This window comes from Microcaecilia unicolor, chromosome 1, assembly GCF_901765095.1.
Source record: "Microcaecilia unicolor chromosome 1, aMicUni1.1, whole genome shotgun sequence".
NCBI classification, from domain to species: Eukaryota; Metazoa; Chordata; class Amphibia; order Gymnophiona; family Siphonopidae; genus Microcaecilia; species Microcaecilia unicolor.
Window position 1 is genome coordinate 113,872,479 of NC_044031.1, and position 18,240 is coordinate 113,890,718.

Below are 18,240 nucleotides of genomic sequence, written 5' to 3' on the forward strand. Positions count from 1 at the left end.
AGCAGCACACTGAGCAGAAGGTTTCAGTGTATTATCGACGACCACACCCAGATCCCTTTCTTAGTCCGTAACTCCTAACGTGGAACCTTGCATGACGTAGCTATAATTCGGGTTCTTTTTTCCTACATGCATCACCTTGCACTTGCTCACATTAAACGTCATCTGCCATTTAGCCTCCCAGTCTCGTAAGGTCCTTCTGTAATTTTTCACAATCCTGTTGTGAGTTAACGACTTTGAATAACTTTGTGTCATCAGCAAATTTAATTACCTTGCTAGTTACTCCAATCTCTAAATCATTTATAAATATATTAAAAAGCAGCGGTCCTAGCACAGACCCCTTAGGAAACCCACTAACTACCCTTCTCCATTGTGAATACTGCCCATTTAACCCCACTCTCTGTTTTCTATCCTTCAACCAGTTTTTAATCCACAATAGGACATTTTCTCCTATCCCATGACCCTCCAATTTCCTCTGTAGCCTTTCATGAGGTACCTTGTCAAACACCTTTTGAAAATCCAGATGCACGATATCAACCGGCTCCCCTTTGTCCACATGTTTGTTTACTCCTTCAAAGAATTGAAGTAAATTGATCAGGCAAGATTTCCCCACACAAAAGCCGTGCTGACTTGGTCTCAGGAATCCATGTCCTTGGATGTGCTCTGTAATTTTGTTTTTGATAATAGCCTCTACCATTTCCCCCGGCACCGATGTCAGACTCACAGGTCTATAATTTTTTTATTATAAATTATTTTATATGCATCTATATTGTCTTTGTAGAGACAAAGATTTTCCTCACTTTTTAAAGTTACTTTCCCCCCTGTTTACAAAGCCCACGGCGTACCGAGGGCAGGGCGGTGGGGGCGGTCCACCCCAAGTGCAATCTGCAGAGGGGTGCAGGGAGCAGCTGCATGGCTGTTGGCTTTGCCAGTTCCCTGCTCCCTCTTCTCTGGAACAGGAAGTAACATCAGAGGGAGCAGGGAACCAGCAGAGCCGACAGCCGCACGGCTGCTCCCAGCACCCCAGGAAGTAAGAGCAATACCACACTGCCAGCCACTAGTGCTGCTTTGTTAACAGGGGCCCTTGTTAGGTATGTCAGAATTCTTTAGGGTTCACTTTCCCTTCTCTGCTTTACTATTTTGTGGCTCCAGAAAGTTAATGTCTGTAACTATTATTAAAGGACATACTCAGGGAGGATGATGTTTAAAAGCACTCACACAGTTGGTGGCAGTGCAGATGACATAAGAGCCTTAAAAAAAACTTGAGTGGATAATTTTGGTCATATAAATTGCTATATGGCCAGAGTCATCTGTTCAAAAATGGGGTGGAATTTGGGATGGTTCAACTTAACTCTATAACTTACACATTTAAGCAGTGATATTCAGCTGATAAACATATACGGATCAGTATTCAACCGTTGTGGTCAGCGTTTTTTTTTTAAATACCAGCTAAGTTAGGTATTTCAAATTACATGTTCATCTCTCCACTGAGGAGGTGTCTGTCGTGTGCTGGAGGAGGGCCACAGAGCTCATGGAGATACCCTGTTAACGAGAAACCAACTCACAAAGGTGTTGTTCACCTACTTATTTATAGGGCCTTGAGTTTTCTCTGAGAACCCCCCCCCCCCCCCCCCCCCCACTCAGCTACAGATATATCTTCTCCTAGGCCTGAAATATTTTGAAAGGTCCTTTGCAGCCATCACATAGATCCCATTGTATGAGAGTGTATGAGAGTGATTTTAATTCTTATTTTCTTTTCTGTTCGGCAAAAATAGAAAGCCTGCAGTAAACAAATTGTGCTATTGTATTCACAGATACAAAAAAAATATGTAGACACTCTACCACATAAGAGAAAGGAAAGAGAGAGCCAGTGGTAGTGAACAATAAGAAAACAACAAATGAAAAATGGGATAAACTTAGAGGTCCTTTTACTAAGTTGTGGCAAAACCTGTCCTTAGCACGCCCTTGTGTGGGATTTTCCCATGCGCTAAGGCCATTTTCACCAAAGCAGTAAAATGGCCATTTTTCCACTTTTTTGTATAAATGGCCATGAGTTTAGTTGCCATTAGCATGTGCCCATTAACAAAATTACTGTTTGAGCACTAACTGACACTTATTTCGTAGGCAGTAAAAAAGGCTGACATATTACTGTGCTAACCAGTTAGCATGCAGAAATAGAGATGCGCTAACTGGTTAATACTAGAATGCCCAATCTCCACCCTCTTGACTCACCCCCTCCCAAAAAATTACAAAAAAATTTACTGCCTAGATTAGATACGCAAATTCAGCAGTTACCTCATGGCGCATGAGTGTGTCCTGTAGTACGCCATTTTAAGTTCTGTTAGGCACACATTAATGCTTAACACAGCTTAGTAAAAAGACCTCTTAAAACCTGTAAAGCCATAAAATATCAAAGCATCTGAATGCCAACAGTTACTGTTTATAAAAATCGTACCATTTATTGATTAGTAAAAATATATAGACTGGTTCAGAAAAATGATCAGAATTGTTAATGTACATTTTGTAGTACAACTGCCAATTGCATGTTTTACAGAAAGAATATAAAAAAGACCTGGAGACTGAAATTAAAGGGAAGGGAATGCAAGTGGGCATGGACATTCCAGATATGCAGCGAGCCAAGAGGGCTTCTGAAATTTCAAGTCAGGTTGGTACTAATATCGATGTGTAAAACACGTTTAACATAGCAGAACAAAATGCCGATTAAGTATTTGGTATATTAATTGCAGCTGTATTATTTAGGATGAGATATACATTTCCTTGTAAAATGATTGCAGGCAGATTTCAGCTGTGCAAGCGCACAGTCACAGCACACTTTTGCGTAGGGTGTTTAGCTGGGATATGGGATAGCCAAATTAGGATGTTCACATCTTCCCATGTAGTTTACAAATGCATAGCCTTTTGTAAAACTCACCTTTCCAGGCTGCCTCTAATGGATCTCCATGCCCTCATGGAGACGTTGTGAAGTGGCAGGTGGTGGTAGCATTTGAAAATTTCACAGGAGGACCAGGAGCTCTGTCTCTGGCACTGAAAAATTAGGTTCCCTGTGCAGAGACATGACCAGGCACACTGAGGAATGTTTCTTCATGTGCAGGAGGTATATATGCATGTTTTCCAAGTGAAGGGAACGTGTTGCTGTTTCCGCTGGCATATTTTCGATGTGGGGATCAGTACTGCCGTTTCATGTTTTGCATAGTATATGTATGATTGGTGGAGATGTTTATCTCAAAATGTCTATGATGTTTATGGAATGTTTAGAAAGACATATTCTTTCTAAACTTTTTTCTTGTGCATTTTCGAATATTGGAACATATTTATTTTTTCCATTATGGACTCTCGTTTTTAAACATTTTCCTGTAAATGTTTATTTCGCTATTTGTATGTCATATCGAAAATGCCCTTCTATGTGCCTGAAACTCTGAGTTATGCCACAGTTTTTCAAGCATGTTTCTTTGTAAAATGGCTGTTCCCACTGTGCACCAAATATGGTTTCCCCCAGATCTTTAAGTATTTTACAAAAGGTTCCATTTTGAACCAGCCTTCATTAAAAGCACTTCAAATTGCAAATGTTCAGTCTTGGATTCCTTTTTTCACATGCAAAATTGTGCTTCCTGTAAAACATGTGTAGCACTAATTCTGATATTGCTAGTTACGCTTTGTCATTTTTTTCTAGCATCATTGATTCTGTTCTTATTACACATGTTACAGCATGTGTAAACAGTTCTTGCGAAGAGAAGTTATAGCGATTGAAGAATGTCATTTTCTATAAGTTTTACCCTGGGTGTTCTGATGCATGATGAAGCCACATGCAGTCTGACCATTCTTCAAAAGAAGTATACAAATATGTTATCCTGGGGTTTTTTTTGTTCCTTTTCAGAAAAAGTACAAAGATAAAGCTGGGAAGATGCTTTCTAGCTATTCTGTCGTAGCAGATACCCCAGAAATAAAGAGAGTTAAAACTACTCAGAAAAACGTCAGCACTGTAAGTAGTTATGGGGCCCTTTTACTATGCTGCAGTAAGCACTAACGCAGCGGTTCCCAATCTGTGCTGTGGCACCCTGGTGCACCACAGTGATCTCTCAGGGGTGCCGTGGTGCATTGCTCCCTACTTTTTCCTCCTGCAGGTCTGGCATCTGCCGCTCCCTGCTTCTTCCCCCGCCACCGCTGCAGTGCTTGCAGCCTACATTTTTGGGCATTGGAAGTTCACACTGGCACTGCGGGGACTTCTCTCTGCTGCGTCCGGCCCTCACAACATGAATTTGCTTTGGAGAGGGCCGGATGTGGCAGACTGGGAAGGCACTGGAGTGCCTGTGTGATTGCGGACGGCACAAAAATGTAAGCTGCAAGCACTGCAGCGACGGCAGGGGAAGGAGAAGGAAGTGGCAGCGATTCTGGACCTGCAGGAAGGAAGGTAGGCATGATGCTGGATTTGGGGACGGTGTGCCACAAACCAAAAGATTTTGGGAGCCCCTGCACTAACGCATGCATACTGCAGTTTAAGAACTACTACCGCGAGGCATGCTCAGGTGTCCCGCGGTAGTTTTGGCATCTGTGCCTGCTTCCCACGTGCTAAAAGAAAAAGTTTAGTGCTGGGGTGTGTTTGTGGGCGGAGAGTAGGTGTGGTCAGCATAGCTACATTGCTGCACGCTAACCAATTAGCGCGTGTCTAGTGCATGAGCCCGTAATGCCTAGGAAATGGATGTAGTTAAGGGCTCACATGCTAATGGGACAATTAGTGCTTGGGCATTAGTGCAAAAAGGAAAATTACAGCTAAAAGTGGCCTCAGCGCAGCATAGCTGGGGAGCCACAGCCTGAGGATCTGTGAAACTATAGAGACTTCCCCTAACTTTAGTGGCACTACTGCTGACACTCAGGATGTGCATTTTCCTTCTGATGTTGTTACTTACTTTAGAAAACCATCAGGCCTTTGAAATTATGGCTCTGGCAGCAGAACTGTCACTCTTGGGGGATAAAATCAGCGCAGGGACTAGGAGTTCCAAGCAACACTGGGGAGGAGACGGCTGTCTTGGTACATGTGGGTACTAATGACATAGGAAAATGTGGGAGAGAGGTTCTGGAAGCAAAATTTAGGCTCTTAGGTAGAAAGCTGAAATCCAGATCCTCCAGGGTAGCATTTTCTGAAATGCTACCTGTGCCACGCGCAGGGCCCAAGAGACAGGCAGAGCTCCAGAGTCTCAATGCGTGGATGAGACGATGGTGCAGGGAGGAGGGCTTTAGATTTGTTAGGAACTGGGCAACATTCTGGGGAAGGGGGAGCCTATTCCGAAAGGATGGTCTCCATCTTAACCAGAGTGGGACCAGGCTGCTGGCATCGGCGTTTAAGAAGGAGATAGAGCAGCTTTTAAACTAGAAATGGGGGGAAGGCCGACAGTTGCTCAAAAGAGCATGGTTCGGGATAAGGTATCTTTCAAAGATATCACCATAACAGGGAAGATAGAGTATCCTGATAGTGAGGTTGCAAAAGAGATTGTAGTAGATCGGGTATCTTTAAATAACAATAAAAATCAGACAAAAGATTGCCAATTAATACTGTCAAGTACTAAGCATGATGTACTTAGGAACAACGAACATAGTTTGAAATGTCTATATGCGAATGCCAGGAGCCTAAGAAATAAGATGGGGGAGTTGGAATATATTGCACTAAATGAAAAATTAGATATAATAGGCATCTCTGAGACCTGGTGGAAGGAGGATAACCAGTGGGACACTGTCATACCGGGGTACAAATTATATCGTAGTGATAGGGTGAATCGGATTGGTGGAGGGGTAGCATTGTATATTAACGAGAGCCTTGAATCAAATAGATTGAAAATTCTGCAGGAAACAAAACACTCCTTGGAATCACTGTGGATTGAAATTCCATGTGCAAAGGGGAAAAGGATAGTGATAGGAGTGTACTACCGTCCGCCTGGCCAGGACGAACAGACGGATGCGGAAATGTTAAAGGAAATCAGGGACGCAAACAAACTGGGCAACACAATAATAATGGGGGATTTCAATTACCCGCATATAGACTGGGTTAATGTAACATCTGTACACGCAAGGGACATAAGATTTCTTGATGAAATCAAGGACAGCTTCATGGAACAGCTAGTTCAGGAGCCGACAAGAGAAGGAAAAATACTAGACTTAGTCCTTAGTGGTGCTCATGATCTATTGCAGGGGGTAACGATACGAGGGCCGCTTGATAACAGTGATCATAATATGATCGGTTTTGATATTGGCATTGAAGGAAGTGAAACTAGGAAATCAAGTACGCTAGCGTTTAACTATAGAAAAGGTGATTACGACAAAATGAGAAAAATGGTGAAAAAAAGACTGAAAGGAGCAGCTCGCAGAGTAAAAAACTTGCATCAGGCGTGGATGCTGTTTAAAAACACCATCCTGGAGGTTCAGGACAAATATATTCCACGTATTAGAAAAAAGGGAAAAAAGACTAAACGTCAGCCGGCGTGGCTAAACAGTAAGATAAAGGAAATCATTAGAGCCAAAAAACAATCCTTCAGAAAGTGGAGAAGAGAACCAACTGAAAGTAACAGGATAGATCATAAGGAATGCCAAGCCAAATGCAAAGCGGAGATAAGGAGGGCAAAAAAGGACTTTGAGAAGAAATTAGCGTTGGAAGCAAAAATACATAGTAAAAATTTTTTTAGATACATTAAAAGCAGGAAACCGGCCAAAGAGTCGGTTGGGCCGCTGGACGAAAATGGTGTTAAAGGGGCGATCAAGGAGGACAAAGCCGTAGCGGAGAAAATAAATGAATTCTTTGCTTCGGTCTTCACCGAGGAGGATTTGGGGGGGACACCGGTGCCGGAAAGAATATTTGAAGCGGGGGAATCGGAGAAACTAAACAAATTCTCTGTAACCTTGGAGGATGTAATGGGTCAGTTCAGCAAGCTGAAGAGTAGTAAATCACCGGGACCTGATGGTATTCATCCCAGAGTATTAATAGAACTAAAAAATGAACTTGCGGAACTACTGTTAGAAATATGCAATCTGTCCCTAAAATCGAGTGTAGTACCGGAAGACTGGAGGGTAGCCAATGTTACTCCGATTTTTAAGAAGGGTTCCAGAGGAGATCCGGGAAATTATAGACCGGTGAGTCTGACGTCGGTGCCGGGCAAGATGGTGGAGGCTATTATTAAGAATAAAATTGCAGAGCATATACAAAAACATGGACTGATGAGACAAAGTCAGCACGGATTTAGTGAAGGGAAGTCTTGCCTCACCAATCTAATGCATTTTTTTGAGGGGGTAAGCAAACATGTGGACAATGGGGAGCCGGTTGATATTGTATATCTGGATTTTCAGAAGGCGTTTGACAAAGTGCCGCACGAAAGACTCCTGAAGAAATTGCAGAGTCATGGAATCGGAGGTAGGGTATTATTATGGATTAAGAACTGGTTGAAAGATAGGAAGCAGAGAGTAGGATTGCGTGGCCAGTATTCTCAGTGGAGGAGGGTAGTTAGTGGGGTCCCGCAGGGGTCTGTGCTGGGTCCGTTGCTTTTTAATGTATTTATAAATGACCTAGAGATGGGAATAACTAGTGAGGTAATTAAATTCGCCGATGACACAAAATTATTCATGGTCGTCAAGTCGCAGGAGGAATGTGAACGATTACAGGAGGACCTTGCGAGACTGGGAGAATGGGCGTGCAAGTGGCAGATGAAGTTCAATGTTGACAAGTGCAAAGTGATGCATGTGGGTAAGAGGAACCCGAATTATAGCTACGTCTTGCAAGGTTCCGCGTTAGGAGTTACGGATCAAGAAAGGGATCTGGGTGTCGTCGTCGATGATACGCTGAAACCTTCTGCTCAGTGTGCTGCTGCGGCTAGGAAAGCGAATAGAATGTTGGGTTTTGCTTGGGTTCAGGCAGAGTTTGTTATTTTTTACTCATTTCTGAGTTGCAGTTTATTGAAGCTGTGGTTAGATCTGGTTCAATTGACATGAGCAGTTGTACATCATCTGCATAGATATAGAGTTTTGTGCCAAGCGACCAATTCAGCTGAGCCAGAGGCATGAGGTAGATATTAAATAAAATGGGAGACAATATGGATCCCTTTGGCACCCTACAGTTCAGGCCCAAGGTAATGATGTGCTGTTGTTGAAGAGAACTGGCTGTTGTCAGTGTGACAAATAGAATTTGAACCATGTAAATACCATGACACTAATACCTGTTTCTGCCAGCCTCTTAAGCGTAATATTATGATCCACAGTGTCGAAGGCTGCTGAGAAATCCAGCAACACTAGTATCAAGGCAGGTCCTCTGTCACAGTTTCTGTGCAGATCATTGAGAAGGGACACAAGAACTGTCTCTGTTCCATATCCAGGTCTGAAACCAGATTGACATGGGTCTAGCCAATTATTTTCATTTAGCCAATCACTGAGTTGAATGCAGATTGTCTGTTCTATAAGTTTTGCTAAGAAAGGAATGTTAAAGACTGGTCAGTAGTTTTCAAGCTTGTCCTGGTCAAGGGAGCTGTTTTTCAGTAGGGGGCTCACCACAGCTCTTTTTAGTGTTGGCTTTTAATGACTCTTTCCCTGAAGTGACTAAAGCCTAAATAAATTTGTTTAGCAGACACTGCATTGTCATTGCCTTTATCCTGAAACCCTGTGCATGTTCAAAATCTATCCCTCTGCATTAAAACAAGTGAGGCTGTGCCATTTTAATAAAATAGATGAGGAAGAGATGGAGGCAGAACTGCCTTTTTTATAAAATGAATTAAATGTATTAACAATGGAAATGAACGGCAAACCAGTTAGGAAAGATAAAGTCAATATTATTTTAATGAACCATGACAAATTAGTTCAAATAATAGCTATCCAGAGATCATTAGTTAGAGGGGATAATAGTATAGTAGACATTATTTTATATGTGCATGGCATATAGTTTAATATTAAACTACATGCATATATAAAATAATGTCTACTATAGTTTAATTTAATTTTGTATTTATTAGATTTACGTTCCATCATATCTAGTCTTGATAGATTACAAAATAGGGTGCCAATATCTGGGTGCCGATCCAAGATGATGTAAAATGCCACATAATCACAAACCAATAAAGCCATAGAATAAAATAGAAAAAATTATAGTTCAGCCAACTCAAGAATAACTCTAGCCTGGCCCAAATGCTTGAATAGAGAACAAAGACTTCCAAAGGACAGGACCAGCTACTGAAACGCTGTGTTTCATGTAACAGTACCATGGCATGAAATATAGGATGAATAGCCAATTTTTTCATCTCGTGGCTGGTAGTCAAATGTTTTCTCATGTATCATCAAAACCAAAGTCAGTCAAGTAAGAGATACCTTCCTCAGTAAGTGCTCTAAATATCAACATCCGCACCTTGAAATTCACTTATTGCTTTCTAGGATCCAGCAAAGGCTCTTAAAACTAAAATGCAGTGATGGTCTATAAGAAACAGTGGCATACCTACCTTGGTTGCCACACGAGGCAGAGCATCCCCCTCCTCCAGGCGTGTCCCCCACCCTCTCTCCTCCGAGCAGGGGGGTATGCTGAGCAGTCACCCGGGTGTCAGCAGTTGGCTCTGTTGGTCTCCTGCTCCCTCCGACAGCAACTTCCTGTCCCGGGACAGGGGACCAGCAGAGCCGACTGTTGCGCAACTGCTCAGCGCACCCCCTTGCTGCCTGCAGCTGGGACGGACTGCCCCCACCGCCTTGCCCTTGGTACGCTAGAGGTAAGAAGTGTAAGACATAAGCCCTAAACTTAGCAAATTGGCAATAATGTAAGCCAGTGATTGCAATATGGTCCAAAATTGGTCTGGCTGCAATCAGAGGTTAACTCTATAAGGAGGATAAATAATCTGAATACTATGTGTGCATATAAGCATCTAAATACCAATATTCTTGCTATACGGTATTCTATAAAATGGGCATCTATGATGGCATGTGGTTTGCGGGTGGGTGTTTACATGAGTTGAGTTTGGGAGGAACATGGGCAGGGCCAATGTTTGCATACATAATATAATCTGTGCTTGTTTTTTAGTGATCTAGGCACAATCCACTTACACCAGCTGGTTTAAGTGATTGCTCCTAATATGGGGGTGTTCGTGGCTTGTTGCGCTGGTAACTCTGTAAAGAAAAGTAGGCACATACTTTCCTTTACGTATAGGCTCCAAGTGGGCACATTGTTGATATAGAATTTGCACTTAGTGTGCAGCATCTCAGTGCCTAGCTTTTAGTGACCTGTGGAGAATTACTCCTAAGACTTTCATTTGCATGCTAAAAAAAGTGAACATTAAGGGCATCCTAGAAGATATTAACTTGAGCATTGAAAAAATGTAATTCTCTAAAGGTTGCCTAAATTAGGCACGCCTAACTTTACATACAAGCATCTATGATAGCTGAAAGGCTGGTGTAAATGTTGCTTGGTGTAATGTAGGCAGCTAGGTGCTAGGCACGCCCCTGGCCCACCCATGCTCCCCCTAGGTCCACGCCCCCTTGCAGTTGCATGCTGTAGATTTTGTACGCACAATTTGCAGGATCCCAACAAAGAGTATTTATGCACATAACTGCTAATTAGTACCAATTAACACCAATTATAAGCAACAATAAGCAGTTCATGCCAATTAGCAGCTAATTATTATATTAAATAACACATAACCTAGGAACCCGAACTATAACTACGTGATGCAAGGTTCCCCATTAGGAGTCACTGATCAGGAAAAGGATCTAGGTGTCATCGTTGATGACATTTTGAAACTCTATGCTCAATGTGCGGCAGCGGCTAAGAAAGCAAATAGAATGTTAGGTATTATTAGGAAAGGAATGGAAAACAAAAATGAGGATGTTATAATGCCTTTATATTGCTCCATGGTGCGATCGCAGCTCAAGTACTGTGTGCAATTCTGGTCACTACATCTCAAAAAAGATATAGTGGAATTAGAAAAGGTACAGAGAAGGGTGACAAAAATGATAAAGGGGATGGGAAAACTTTCCTATGAGGAAAGGCTAAAGTGGTTAGGGCTGATCAGCTTGGAGAAAAGACGTCTGAGGGGAGATATGTTAGAGCTCTATAAAATAATGAATGGAGAACGGGTAAACGTGAATTGCTTGTTTACTCTTTCCAAAAATACTAGGATTAGGGGGCATGCGATGAAGCTACAAAGTAGTAATTTTAAAATAAATCGGAGGAAATATTTCTTCACACAACATGTAATTAAACTTTGGAATTCGTTGCCAGGGAACGTTGTAAAAGTAGCTAGCTTAGCGGGGTTTTAAAAAGTTTGGATAGCTTCCTAAAAGAAAAGTCCATAAACCATTATTAACATGGCCTTGGGGAAAATCCACTGCTTATTCCTAGGATAAGCACCATAAAATGTATTTTGGGATCTTGCCAGGTACTTGTGATCTGAGTTGGCCACTGTTGGAAACAGAATACTGGGCTTAATGGACCTTCAGTCTGTCCCAGTATGGCAAACCCTTATGCTCTTATGGTGGATCCTGTTCTGAAATACGATGTCTCAGTTGTGATTTCTACCTTCTGTATAAAATGGGGCTTCACATGTCTTTCAGTAAAAGGAGAAAACTTCAGTTGTTTGATCTAGTTTATAAACTGAGAGAAGATTGATCAACCAATGATTGTTTTCTGTTTAATGTCAGTATCTTTTCCAGCAACTTGTCTCCACGGGATACAGCTTCATGGTCTCTTCTTCTAACTAGTACAAAGTAGCAGCCTGCAAAGCTGCCATGGATTCTTCACTAGGCAATGAATCTATAAGTACATCTACAGTGGGGGAAATAAGTATTTGATCCCTTGCTGATTTTGTACGTTTGCCCACTGACAAAGACATGAGCAGCCCATAATTGAAGGGTAGGTTATTGGTAACAGTGAGAGATAGCACATCACAAATTAAATCCGGAAAATCACATTGTGGAAAGTATATGAATTTATTTGCATTCTGCAGAGGGAAATAAGTATTTGATCCCCCACCAACCAGTAAGAGATCTGGCCCCTACAGACCAGGTAGATGCTCCAAATCAACTCGTTACCTGCATGACAGACAGCTGTCGGCAATGGTCACCTGTATGAAAGACACCTGTCCACAGACTCAGTGAATCAGTCATCCTTAGACAGCTCCTTGCTCTTGGCCATTTTGTAGAGGTTAGAGTCTGTCAGGGACAAGATCATACACCTGCACAAGGCTGGAATGGGCTACAAAACCATCAGTAAGACGCTGGGCGAGAAGGAGACAACTGTTGGTGCCATAGTAAGAAAATGGAAGAAGTACAAAATGACTGTCAATCGACAAAGATCTGGGGCTCCACGCAAAATCTCACCTCGTGGGGTATCCTTGATCATGAGGAAGGTTAGAAATCAGCCTACAACTACAAGGGGGGAACTTGTCAATGATCTCAAGGCAGCTGGGACCACTGTCACCACGAAAACCATTGGTAACACATTACGACATAACGGATTGCAATCCTGCAGTGCCCGCAAGGTCCCCCTGCTCCGGAAGGCACATGTGACGGCCCGTCTGAAGTTTGCCAGTGAACACCTGGATGATGCCGAGAGTGATTGGGAGAAGGTGCTGTGGTCAGATGAGACAAAAATTGAGCTCTTTGGCATGAACTCAACTCGTCGTGTTTGGAGGAAGAGAAATGCTGCCTATGACCCAAAGAACACCGTCCCCACTGTCAAGCATGGAGGTGGAAATGTTATGTTTTGGGGGTGTTTCTCTGCTAAGGGCACAGGACTACTTCACCGCATCAATGGGAGAATGGATGGGGCCATGTACCGTACAATTCTGAGTGACAACCTCCTTCCCTCCGCCAGGGCCTTAAAAATGGGTCGTGGCTGGGTCTTCCAGCACGACAATGACCCAAAACATACAGCCAAGGCAACAAAGGAGTGGCTCAGGAAGAAGCACATTAGGGTCATGGAGTGGCCCAGCCAGTCACCAGACCTTAATCCCATTGAAAACTTATGGAGGGAGCTGAAGCTGCGAGTTGCCAAGCGACAGCCCAGAACTCTTAATGATTTAGAGATGATCTGCAAAGAGGAGTGGACCAAAATTCCTCCTGACATGTGTGCAAACCTCATCATCAACTACAGAAGACGTCTGACCGCTGTGCTTGCCAACAAGGGTTTTGCCACCAAGTATTAGGTCTTGTTTGCCAGAGGGATTAAATACTTATTTCCCTCTGCAGAATGCAAATAAATTCATATACTTTCCACAATGTGATTTTCCGGATTTAATTTGTGATGTGCTATCTCTCACTGTTACCAATAACCTACCCTTCAATTATGGGCTGCTCATGTCTTTGTCAGTGGGCAAACTTACAAAATCAGCAAGGGATCAAATACTTATTTCCCCCACTGTATATCCTTAGCTGTCCCTGCAGTTAATGCAGCAAAAAGTTGGGCATACTCTTCTGTTGGATTAGCAGGTTGATCCTTGTTAATTGCTGTCTGAATATTGTTGAAAGAAGCAGGAGGAGCGCACTGCTGCAGCACTCCAATTGCGTTGCAAATCTGATCTGTAAGCGAATTCACAGAATCTTGCAGCTGCGTTAATCTATCTGGCATGGTGTCAGATTATAATGAAAACGCTAGTGCCTTAGTGTCAGTACATGAGGACCTGCTGTCTTGCAAGGCCAGCTTGGTTCTAAATGTTTTTCATATACACATTCTTTGTTCTCTGTCCTTCGCTCACAGCTGCCTTGTTCATGAAAGGTCTGTATTCATAAGACACTAGCCACGTGGTTAGCGCATGAGTCCTTACAGCTTATAAAATAGGCTGTGGTAGAGGCTTACGCGCTAATGGGAAAAGACCTTTTGTCCAAAAAAGAATAACAACCTGGCAACATTTTCCGGCAACACAGACAGCCAAATTAGTGTGATCAATGGTATCAAATGCAGAACGATGAAGGAGCATCATAACAAAGTTTATCCCCTATCCAAACACCTTCTCAGGTCATCATCTAAAACCAAAAGAATTTTTTCACAACTAAAGCCTTTCCTGAAGCCAGAATGATGAGAATCCAAAAAATATTTATCGTCCAGAATTATACAGAGTTGACAGACCATAAAATACCCAACCAGTTTACTAAAATTGAAAGGTTTGAAAATGGCTGTTAGTTCCCCATCACATCTAGGTCAAGAGAGGATAAATGTATTTATTTATTTGTTTTGATTTTATATACTTTCTCTATCGAGAGCCCTAAAACATACAAAATTACAAACAGAAATCATCACCGCAGCCAGATAGATGCCCTACTAAAAATCATGCAACAAAAGTCCCTCAAATTAGCACAATGAACAAGGGCAAATCACTGTACTCTAGACAGGCTCCCCAGGGTCCTCTGGCACCACTAACAAACTTCAAATTTGAGACCTCAAAAATGTCCCTGGAATGTAGGCACAAAACTTCCTTTGAAAATAAAAAGGACTTGATCCTCAGCAACATTTTGAACAGATCATAGTTTCCTTTAGTTTATGAAGAATAAACCCAAGCTGAAGGGAAGAATTAAACAAAATCGAAAGGGTTCCACCAAGGAATAAACCCAAGCTGAAGGGAAGAATTAAACTAAATCGAAAGGGTTCCACCAGTATCCAACCACACTCATTGTCTAAAGAGGCAGGGCAGAGGTCTAAACAATATTTACTTTACTTATATATATAAAATTTCCTGAACCTCTTTATATTAAACTACAACAAAGGTTACAAATGACCCAAGAGGATCAGTTGATTGTGTGGAACTCAAGTTAGCAGACAGCAAGTCATAAACTAACAAATGTATAGGCTCATTATTATCAGAAAAAACGTGTTGGTAAGGAACAATACAAAGCAATGTAGGGGCAGAGAAGGAAACAAGAATGTTGTTAGAGGGCATGTGGGCCCAATGAACAGTTACAGTCTTTTGAGAAAAATGATCAGCACAAATTTCACAGCGTATATATTTGTTTTATGTGAAATGTAGCCACCTTGAACCTCTATGGTATAATAAATGGAGGTTATAAATAAATAAATAAGCTGACTAGGTGGTCTTTGAAGGTTCTAAAGCAAGGTGAACAGGGCCTTTGACAATTCTTAATTTGAAAAAAGAAACATTTATTAACCTCTCTAATCCTCAAGCTGTGCTGTCTTTAAAATGAGGCCTGTATTTCATGCTGTCTAAAGATTTTGGAAAAACCTTGCCAGCATCTTTCTAATTGTCTACTGATTTGCTTCATTTGTCTAAGTTCAGCAGTAAATCAAGGTAAGGACATATACAGGCACGGCTGGATTCAAAGCCTAGTCTAAAGAATAATTCTAAAGGTCAACAGTTGATCAGTGGATACTGCATCAGTACAGTATATTAACTTCCCTAATGCTGCTTTAAAATTGGGCATTCATGTCCTTTTTATTCCTTTAAGTAATAGATCCCTCAGGCATCTTCTATGAGGTGGATATCCCTGTACCACTGAGTGTGTGTGTGAAGTGAGGGACCATTCTTTTCTAAGGGGCCCTTTTACAGAGTGGTGTCAGTGGTAGTCCCGCCCCAAGTGTGCGCCATTTCTGGGGGGGGGGGGGGGGAGATAACCTCCTGAAATGGCTTGTGTGGTAGTAACCTGGCAGTAATCGAGCATCGCCAGTGCTGCCGGGATAGCACGGGAACCCTTATTGCTACCTCAATGGGCGACTGTAAGGGCTCCCCGCCACACGGCCATGTGGTAAGAGTTTTCTTACCACATAGCCATGTGTGTCTGTGGTAAAAAGGGCTCTGGTGAGTGGGGAAGAATGGTCCCTGCCGCTAGCACAGGGCCCTTTTCCCCATAGTTTGGTAAAATGACCCCTGGGTTTTTGGGGGATTGGGGGGGGGGGTGAAAGGAACAAGCTTTATGACTGGACATACTTTGGTCATCTTACATGGAAACATTCTCTTTCTGTCTCTTTCCACACAAACACCAACACATTCAAATCTGATGAGGTCTGGTGATCTAGTTTAGGCTTTGGCTGTATAATAAAACTGTACCCCCAATATGCAAAGTGATTTAACCAGGCAGGAGAGGGTTTTGGCTAGCTAAATTGCTTTTGGCTGCTTATCCACTGATATTCAGCAGCGCTGAACCGGACAGTGCCCACTAATCGCCCCTGCCCCATCTGCTTAGTGCCGGGGCAGTCCGTGGAAGGAGCTTGGGCAGAGCCTGGGAGGAGCCAGTACTTAACTAGTTAATGGCAATATTCAGACCACTAACCAGTTAAGTAAGAGGCTAAAGATAGGACAGCAAAAAGGTTGTCTAAACTTTAATTGTGGAGCTAACTGGGCACCAATCTGAATATTGGCCAGTGCCTGGTCCCCCTCCCAATCCCCCTCCCTTCCCACTTCCCTGAATCAATAATAGCTCCAGTTTGAGCTCCCCTACTCCCATAGCCTCCCCCCCCTCAGGCCTACTTGGAACCTCACTGGTGTAGGAGGTCCTACGGACAGGAACAGTGCCCATTTGTTGCTGCCTGTTTTGGATCCGGCCTCAAAAAGACCACTGTGATCCCTAGCGGCAGTCACTCTATACTCTTCTTATGTGGGTTACGTCCAATATTCAGTCAGGTCCTGCATGAGTGTTTTATACGTGCTAAATCCGTTAGCGCACATTAGTAAAAGGACCCCTTACAGTTTTGGGCATTGCACCTGATTCAGAATATTGTCACAGGCAGGGTGACTCTGGCATGGTTTAGCTCCTTCTTCTGAGTCTTCTCCCCCTAATCCACAACCCCTGAAACAGTTGTGCTGAGCATGCTTTCTTTTCAAACTAACACAGTTCTTTACTGGTGTATTCAAAATAGCAAACACAGACTTAACTTCAAGAGACAACTTATTCCTGCAGGATTCCACCTATGTTTCCCACATGCTATCAGTAAAGCTTCTTCCTGTTTATATTGCAACTTTCAGGCTTTGCCATAAGATCTTGTGTCTCCCGGCCCCAGCAGATAGTCCTAAACACTTCTGCTCCGCTTTTAGTGCCTCTCTGCTACAGAGCACTATTTTGGCCCTTTACACTGGCCTCTGCCTTCCAGGGCTAAAGAAGGCTGAGGGAGAATGGTCCCTCCCTTACTTCCATAAGCAATAGAACCCTCCCACAGACCACTTCCCAAAAGCCTAGTTCTTTGCACTACTTCATAAAGTCCAGCAACATTTTCTCTGTCAAAATAATCCGACAAAACTCAGCCCTGTCTTTCCTCAATCCTTAGCTATCATAGCTGGGCAGTCTCCTCCCTGGCAGCGCTTTAATCAAAAATACAAAGTCCAAACTTAGCTTCCTTTACTGGGTTTACCTCTTCAGCTTCAGGGTCATTCTTTGCCTCCTTTTCTCAGGCCCCACTTCCAGGGGCCTTAAGCCTTCCTCATCATCATGGCTCTGCATTGACTTTGGGGTTCTCCTTTCCCTGGGTTAGGTAGCTTGTTTACTCAACAGCCAGTTCTCGGTGAGGGAGTTTCCTCCCCCCCCCCCCCCCCCTCTCTCTCTCTGGCTTCTCTCTTCTAACTCATCTACCTCTCTAGTGGCAAGAGTCCTCCAACCAGTCCATTAGGGACCCTTCCTAACTTGAGTGACATGTGTTGAGGGTATCTGAAATTTTCTGCTTCATGGTGTCTTCCCTGTTCCTAGAAGTCTCTCCCACTCCTTCTAGCCCTTGGGATTCTGCTCCAGGTTTTTCTAACTCCCTTCTGAGGTTCTTTTATGCTAGTCCAGTGGGGGAAGAGGGCCCTAAATACCCTAGGCCCGCAGCTTAAACACCACAATATGAATGACTATGCAGATCTCTGCTGTTAAGTCATGGTTTTTTTTTCTTTTGAAGCACTATTAAATCATTTTTGGACTTTTCTTCTCTAAGGGGGTAGCTTGAGTTATCTGCAGCAGGGCCCATTTTATTCCTCTGAGCTCTGCTGCAGATAACTCGAGCTAAGCTTTAGTAAAAGACCCCCTAAATGAGCTTATGTAAGTAATTATGCTAATAAAAGAGTTTGAATGATTTTAATATACATTTTGAGAAAGATTGAAGTCCATCTATAGATTTTTCTGTCTAGTATGACCTAACAAGTTTTTAGAAAACTGGTTCCCCAACTCCAACGAGTTTGTTGGATTTGGTATTTATATCCAGTTCTGCACAATGTGTTGCATTCATCACCTTTAGCAGCAATAATTGCAACCAATCACTTCCTATAATTTTTTTTATCAGTGATTCACATCAAAGTTGAGGAA

At 42.7% G+C, this 18,240-nt stretch overlaps 1 protein-coding gene and 1 pseudogene across 1 annotated transcript in view; one reads left to right on the forward strand and one right to left on the reverse strand.

The window, feature by feature from the left end:
- Nucleotides 1–18,240, forward strand: part of NEBL (nebulette) — a 208,206-nt gene that overhangs the window by 143,424 nt on the left and 46,542 nt on the right. The window contains 3 exon segments of the mRNA XM_030201905.1: nucleotides 2,552–2,662; nucleotides 3,893–4,001; nucleotides 14,495–14,505. Of these exon segments, the coding sequence (XP_030057765.1) occupies nucleotides 2,552–2,662; nucleotides 3,893–4,001; nucleotides 14,495–14,505 (231 nt within the window).
- LOC115467954 lies at nucleotides 13,389–13,588 on the reverse strand (annotated as a pseudogene).